The sequence below is a fragment of the Otolemur garnettii genome, unplaced genomic scaffold (genome assembly GCF_000181295.1).
Source record: "Otolemur garnettii isolate 467f Iridium unplaced genomic scaffold, OtoGar3 scaffold00003, whole genome shotgun sequence".
NCBI classification, from domain to species: Eukaryota; Metazoa; Chordata; class Mammalia; order Primates; family Galagidae; genus Otolemur; species Otolemur garnettii.
Genome location: NW_003852398.1, coordinates 9048175 through 9056527, shown reverse-complemented (window position 1 = coordinate 9056527; position 8353 = coordinate 9048175). Strand labels below are relative to the sequence as shown.

The 8353-nt window shown below is 43.6% G+C and overlaps 1 protein-coding gene across 2 annotated transcripts in view; it reads left to right on the top strand.

Annotated features, from left to right (window-relative positions):
* The window catches only part of TENM2 (teneurin transmembrane protein 2), a 945756-nt gene that overhangs the window by 646792 nt on the left and 290611 nt on the right, over positions 1 to 8353 (top strand). The window contains exon 4 of one of the 2 annotated variants that reach the window (XM_023514814.1): positions 5727 to 5942. In XM_023514814.1, coding sequence (XP_023370582.1) covers positions 5727 to 5942 — 216 coding nt within the window. Of the gene's footprint in view, positions 1 to 5707; positions 5943 to 8353 lie in introns of both variants that reach the window. The other variant, XM_023514817.1, reaches the window with a different exon arrangement.

The following is an 8353-nucleotide window of genomic DNA, read 5'->3' as shown; positions in this document are numbered from 1 at the left end:
AGGAAGGAGATTGGGGAGGGCCTTTGGGAAGGTATGGAAGTGATTACACTGCAGTCTGGCTGTTCTGGCCTGTTTCTCCTGATTCATGCAGCATCATGAGGCTGTGCGGAGCTTGGAGGCAGGTGCTTCCCTCCAATTTTTTGCAAGATGCAATTCTGCCATTTTGGGAAATGCACAAAGAAACAAGTCAAGCCACTTTCCCTCTGCATGTGCTCAGTGGACGTGTGGCAGGGCAGGGGCTGCTCCCACCCTTTGTGTTCCAGCCGGCGGGGGGCGGGGGGCGGGGGTGCATATGGCTGGGAGGGGAAAAGACCTTGGTATCAGTACCAATCCTGCCACTTACTAAACTGCATGACCTTGGGTCCATTACTTAGCTCCCCTGAACCTCACTTGCTAAATCTGGAAAATGGGCCTGATAAGTGACCTGCCCCATAGGAGTAAGTGGGAACACACTGAAATCATTTCTATAAGGCACTTGATACAGTTCCAGACACACGGGGAGGACTTAACTCATGGTAGCTGTGGTCAGTATTATTGTTTGGTTTTTATCAACATTGCTTATTTCGTTTATGGAAATGAAACCGTTCTTAATCCCAAGTTTCATTTTTGTGAGTTCTTATGTGCTTTTAAGACTACCTGTATTGATACCTCTGGCCATGTCCCTGTATTGATACCCTCTGCCCTTCTGCAGGCTGAATTGGAAGGCGGAGGGGTCCAAAGATGTCTCCCTCCACAAGCTACAATCTCAAAGAGTTGGGGACACTGGGGCCGAAGCACCCCAGGAAGTGCTTGTCATCTTCCTCAGAGCCATAGTTGCTATGGCTACTATTACTGTTACCAAGTGATTAATTATGCCAAATAATAGCACATCATAATAATATTTATTAATAGTTTGCTGTGTGCCAAGAATTGTGCTGGGCTTCTAATAGACATATTCTGATTTGACTCTCCTAAGAATCATTTGTGGGAAGTAAAATTATATACCTACTTTGCAGATGAGGAAATAAACACAGAAAAATACAGAAGATTTCCCCCAAAATGTATACATATTTTAAGAAAGTAAAAAATTATATTAAAATTGTAATACTTACTATATACCAGTAACAGTTATTATCTCATATATTGTATCTTCCATTTTTTGTAATTGCTGAAGTCTAACATGACTTGAGCATCACAATTTTAACATAGTTTTCTTTCTTTAAATGTGTAGACATTTTTTGGCACCCACCATATTTACATGTGTGTGTAGGTATGTGGATATGTATATGTGTATATGCAGGTGTGGTCACACACCTGGTAAGTGGTCGGGCAGGGTTTCAAAGCCAACCACCAGCCTGGAATTCTCCAGCAGAACGTGTCCTCCTTAGTTCTTCTAACCGGAGGCTGTTATTTTTGAAAATCCTCCCCCCTAATTCTCCTGGCTCTCATTCAAGGTCAAATTTGAACAGGGTGACCTGGTGCCAGTTTTCATCAACCAGAGACTCCAAAGTCTCTGACAGCACCATCCCCACTTCTAGCATCTTTAAATGGCTATTAAGATGTCACTCGCTTCAAGAAGGTGGCTCAACAGAAGAGGGCAGTGTTTTTGTGGTTAATTTATCATGTTGGGGTCTGACGGGATTTATGTTTTTCAAGACCAAAAATCACCCTAGGAATGAATGATTTATCAGCAGTTAGTCAGGCCCTTACTTCCGTTTTCTGTGTGAAAAGCCACACAGTACCTAAAAATAAAGTCCAGGTTCTCAACTCAACATGAGTCAGACCCAATATAACAGATCAGCACCAGTATTTTAATGACAATTGCCTTTCACCTACTAATGGCATACTTATTAGGCGGAGATACTGTATTAGCATTTATGTTACATAGTTATTTGTGTTATTATGTGATTCCATATTTATGTGATGGAAGCACTAGTCTTAATATGTGCATTAATTAAACCTAATAAATATAGAGAACTCACAGTGGACATTAGGGTTCCTTTATCAAGCTGGGTTTATTCATTTCTGTTTCACAGTAGATTGAAGATGTTCATTACTTTGGAGAAGGGTTTTTCATGTATTTTGGCTCTTTGGAAAGCAGGAAAGCATGTTGCCAGCCATTGTTTGCATTTTTGAAGTAGAAAACCTTCCCACCCAGCAAGTACATTGGATGATTATAATGAAAACTGATAACTGCAAAGTGCTTGAGATCATCAGTTACGGAAGGGGTGTTTTGTATCAGAGATGCGTTACCCACGCTGAATACCAGGGTGCCTCGAGTTAAGCTAGAAGTCAGACACGGAGCATACATAGTCAGTGACATAAAGGCATAAATCCAGCTAGGCTAAGAGAGCAAAGATTGTTAACGGTGATGGCAAACCAGATAAACTACCCCACCGCCTTCAGCACTACCCATTTGTGTAGGGACACAGACTCAGTGTCTTGGTTTGCTTTCAAGAGATGCCAGAAGTCTGGAACATCATAGGAAATCTTGACTTCAAATTTTTGATAATATTCTGCTTGAGGATTGTCAGCCTGTGAATTCTGCCAAGATAGACAAGGTCTATGTAAATCTGGGCTCCTTGAGATTTGCAGTCACGTCTTTCCCATCCTTTTATCCCTGAACGAACTGAACAGTGTTCTGCGCACACAGTTCTTGGAACTTGGCCGCCATCAGGTAGCAGGGTTGGCACTTCACATTCTTCCTTCCTCTCTAACTTTCACAGCAGCCTCAGCAGGGAGTTCAGAAGTGCTGTTCTCACCATTTGGCAGATGAGTAAGCTGAGAGTTCACGAAATGAGGTGAGACGCCCAGGTTCACACAGCTAGAAAGTGGTAGGCTCAATCCCTGAACCCAGTTCTTTACCTTGTCGTCCTAACCCCCAGCTAAATGCCCCTTCTAGATGTTTCCGCGTCACTCCGTATACAACCCCATGATGACGTTTACCACCCCTGATCTTTTCCTGCTATCTCCTCCCTAGCAGAAAAACACAACTGCTGGATAGATAGATAAAGGAGCACACGTGATCAGTGCCACATTGGAAAGGGACAACAGTGATGAGGAGAATGTCTTCCAATGCCGAGGATGCTGGATAATTTTGTTTTTGTTACTATCGATAATTTGATTTATTTGCAGCTAAATAGCATGTTGCTTTCCAGTAAAGCAGAGAGAGTGGGGAATTTATTATAATATTCTTCCATCTCCCCCAGGAAGCTAGGCCTTCTCTTTAGGAGAAATGGACAGGGAACTTGACCTCTCTTTGGAAAATTCATAGTACATTTGATTTGGAACACACCACGTAACACCTACTTCAGTGCCTCCACTCGCCCCGAGGAGCACCCCTGGGTATCATCAACACACAGGCAGCCACAGGAATTCGGCCCACGTAGAACACGGATGGACAAAGCAGGACCACCCAAGCTGGGGTCAACAAGAACTTAGCTCAGGGTGAACGGGCAGGAAGCAGGAGGGTCTGGAATCTCATTTAGGGAATTAAGTCCTGCCCATGGCCTCTTTGTACTCTGGGAGAGTGTGTGGTCTGAAGAGCTGAGGGTGGGGGGCACGGGCAGAGGGAGATGGAAAGTTAAGGCTTGGGGCTGGGGAGGGCAGGTTCTCACTTGTACACTGACTCACCTTGTCTCTTTAAGGCAAGTCTCATAATTACCTAACTAATAGGGAATAATGATACCACTTGGATGGGCGTAGAGGAGGGGGAAAGAAAGGCACAAGAATTCATTAACCGTGTGCGAAGGGCTTGGATAGCATCTCTGAAGGATCATTATTACATCATTTCACCCCCTCTTCCCACCGCTTTCCACTAATACGAGACAGACAAACGCTAAATAACTATGTAATAATACATTACTAGACAGACAACAATGCCAGAAAATATAATAGCCTGCTACAGCTATGAAACTCCCCCAAAGATATATTTAAAATGTCACTGATGCATAATGTAAAATAGGAATTACAGGTTCATTTGGAGGACACGATTTAAAATCTACACAACTGTACGGTGGCATTTTGCACTGGGTTTTAGTTTTAGTTGTCTTTTATTGAACATTAAAAAAAATAATAAAAATCTCCAGTAATTTCAGCTCAGAGATGCAAACTTCAAGAACGTGTTTGCTCTGTGTTTTTCCTTCTGGTTTCGGCTGGTCACGCCGCTCTCCAAACCTGGTATCTGTCTGATGTGTTGTCTTCCTCTGGGATGTTTCTGCAGCCCTCACAGGAACCCCAGAATGTAGATTACACCTTTCGGAGATGTAGCCCTGGCCACATAAGGAGACAAGTAGTTGAAATTTGTGTCAAATTGCTTGTATAAATGACTTGAGCCAACTTCTTAAAGCCAGGACAGCAGGGGCTGAGGATTTTAAAAGTTGGCAGGGGCCAAAATGACTAGGCTCAGCAGTCACCCGGTGAGTTGCCAGCCCTGACTGCAAGCTTCAAAAAATAAACTTTCTCAAAGGACACAAATTAAAAGTCATGTTTCAGCATCCATTAAAACGAAATTATAGGCTTCCATGGCACAGTGAACTACTTTCATTTTCATTATGCTTACAATATTTCATTTCGTAGATTGAGAATCGGTTGCTAGGAAAACCCTGTTTGGAGTTGTCAGAGATAGTGATATTTACAAGGGGATATTTATAGAGGGAGAGTTTTCCTTTGTTCATTTTTTTTCCTGCAGAAGATGTTGTTATTTAAAAAAAAAAAAAAAAATGCGGTTTAGAATAAGGGTCATGGTTCAAAAACATCTGTCCTGACCTCCAGAGACTGAGTCCTCAGGGTTCATCTCTCAGAGAAAAAAAGTTGGCAACCCACGGATCTGAGCACACTGGCGGGGGTGCTTTGTTGGCTCTCAGTTTTTTTGCATTTTTTTTTTTTTTTTTTTTTTTGGGCCAGGGCCGGGTTTGAACCTGCCACCTCTGGTATATAGGGCCCGGCGCCGTACTCCTGGAGCCATAGGCACCGCCCGGCTCTGTTTTTTTAAAAAACATATACGTACACTTTATACATATATACACATGTACATACAAATGTGTGTGTGCACACAAGCTCATATATATTTATTTGGGGTTAGTTGTCAACATTTTAAAAAAATAGAAAATTTTAACTAAAATTCTAGATCTTTAGCTTTTCTAGAGAAACTAGATGATATGGCAGCCTTGAGCCCTCACATATTCCCAAATTAGTCTGGTGCTATGCAAGGGCTGCTCCCTCCCCTCCCCAGCCCAGCTCCGTCCGAAGCTGGCCCACTCCACTCTCCTGCTGAATGGCCCCTCCGTATTTAAATTTCCTACTTCCTCACCTAGATTGTACAGTATTCTCATTAGCTTTAAAAGATGAACTATTTTGTAAAGAATGTGTACATCCTACTGGTTTACCAAGAAATGCAATGGAACTTGTTACAAGGGCCAGCTTTGAACGCCATGTGACTTTCATACTGGTGTTAATATGCTTCTAGTCGTTCCTCAGGTAGGCAGCTCAGCAACCTGGTTTTGCTAAAGAGTATCTCCTTATTCCTTGTCTGATGTCCAGGGGTCAAGGCAAATTGACGCCTATTGTAACTATCTGTGAGCTGCTTTCTGCCATCTCATCTGTCTCTCTGTAGTTTGTGGCTTCCAGCAATTGTCAACACATGGACGTGGGTTCCAAACTCTCCCCCGAGTGCCTGAGACTGGAATCTGCAGATGCTGATGGCCGTTTCTCATTCCTCTCTTTTCAGGCCCTCCAAACCACCACAGCCAGTCGACTCTGCGGCCCCCTCTTCCGCCCCCCCACAACCACACGCTGTCCCATCACCACTCGTCGGCCAACTCCCTCAACAGGAACTCACTGACCAACCGGCGGAGCCAGATCCACGCCCCGGCCCCGGCGCCCAATGACCTGGCCACCACACCGGAGTCCGTTCAGCTTCAGGACAGCTGGGTGCTAAACAGCAACGTGCCACTGGAGACCCGGTAAGCCCCATCCCAGACTCACACGGAGTCACACTCTGCCATCGCCTCACCTGAGTCACCACACAGAGCCGCTGGGTGTCTCAGAGTTCTCGTTGGGGAGACATTCTAGGCATATGTAATGAGACAAGTCTACCACCTCCCTGCTCTCCTGGTAATTCGACCCTGGACAGTAGGTTGACAGGTCTTTCTTTGTTCACATGTGTCTCCTTTTAATGCCTGTTTACTTTCTTAGACAGCTCTTGTGTACCCAACTAATAGAATTAGCATAACATATTTTTCCTCAAAGGCCCATGGGAAACGTGCTTATAAGGGTATATTGACTGAAAGCCACTGATGAATTATGCATTTGGCCTTTCTTGGAGTAATAAATGAAGGCTCGTTTGAAATTAAGTGTTTGGGGAGACCTTGAGAAACAATCCCTGATTCAAAACTGACAGAAGTATAATTTTAATTTCTATTTCCTCCACCGTGCGGTCTCACTTTACTCCCTCCTGTACACACCAACAGCTTGATGCCTGTGGGGCAAACAATAGTGTCGAAAAACAAACAAGAGGGAAGGGGCCGCTCTCGTGCGAGGAGGGAAGGCTTTGAAAATGATCTCCAGGCTCTGTTCTGCATTGCCTCTGTGTCTGCCCTTTTCTTCACCTTCGCATCGGGTCTTCCAAAAGTACCCGCTCACTCCTTAATGACCTGAAAGGGGACCCATCGGTCATGGCGCGGCAGGTTGGAGCGCCATTGACAGCCAAGGCTGTGAGTGGGCTGGCCAGATATTGAAACAGCCTCGCCGCTCCCTCCCCAGACATTCTCCTGGTCTGTGCGCTCTGATTGTTCTCGTTGCCTTGTCCTGAAGAACCACGGAGCCTAAACAGAGAGAGGGCTCCTTCACACTGACCCTTCAAAAAGTACTCAGATGGATTCTAAACTTTAATAACGTAAGGTTTGAGGAAAGACAGAAATAATCTGTAATCTTTCTGATAATGGCTGATGAATTTTCTGCAGACAGCTGGAGGCCATTTTGAAATCCATAGTATCTGGGGCTGTCTCTTATCTATAATATTTTTTTGGTTTCTTTCCTAAGATCTTGAACATTAGCGTGTTGTCTACCCTTGTCACTGTCACCACCCCAAACTTTACTTAGTTCTATTTTCAGACAATTTAGGTTGCTTTTAACCATGCCTGCAATGTGACTCTCTAAATTTTCACGTATGGGAAGTCAATAAAAACTTTAAATATATATTATCATATCTGTGATAGGTGCATTTAAACACCTGCTCTGATAGAGAAATCCACCGGTCTACTTGTAGCTTTACTGGAAGCGGGTTGATCAGCCAGCCTTGACTCAGGATATGGTCATAGTGGAGAATGGTCTAAAGGCTGGATACAATTTTCTGTCTTCTTCTTCTCTCTGTTTGTGAACGGCTACAGAGTTTGTTGGGCGCTGGTCAGCATATTTTTACACTAACAGACTATTATCTGAAAAGTAGATTCTGGATAGGAAGGCCACATAGAATACACCAGATGACAAAAGGATGAAAAGAAAGGAAAGGGGCAGTGCAGTGGCCGTTGGATAAAGAGAGGGAACGCAGGAACGAAGAGGGCCACTGTCACCCTTCACTGTCAGTTTTTACTGTGTACTTTATATTTGCCAAACTTTAATACTTCACACGCATTATCTCATTCAAGTCTGAAAACAATCCTGTGAGATAGGAAGAGATTTCTTTTTTTTTTTTTTGCTTTTGCATTTTTTTAACTTTATTCAAATTAATATGAGGGTACAATATTTAAGTTACCTTGGTCTCACTTTAGGAAGAGGTTTCTGTTATAAAGATGCAGAACTTAGGTCGAGAGGGGCACAGAAACCTGCAAGAAACCTACAACGTCAGGGAGGTAGTAAATTAGTCATAGGAACTGCACGGATAGAATGCTGGTGGTTCCTATACACAAAATAAGGTGGTGAAATGTCTGATGGGTGAACAGCCACAAACCTACATCGATTGACCCAATTGTTACATTTATTGGGGGGCGGGGGGCAGATCCATCAGAGTGTTCCTTGCGAGGAATCTTCCCTTGATGATAAGAACACATACAACACCTAAACATATCTCCCATCTCCCGAAGTAATCAAGTTTTCCAGGAAATTTATTTTGAACACTCATTTGTAATAAACTATCCTCTTGGCAAACTTCTATTAGACAAGCCCAACAAAATCAAGCAGAGCGCTCTTGTGCTTTTCTGAAGGAAGTTCTTCCGGATCTGTAGAGTCCTTCTAATCCTCTGGATTCCTGGCATTTCTCCAAGGATTAGGACTTCTCAGTGATGATTTTAGAAGAAGCAAGTTAAAGTCAACATTTGGTGGGTAGGTAGGATTGCCAAAACCTTGAAGCCTATCAGAAGCAAAAAGCAAGTGAGAC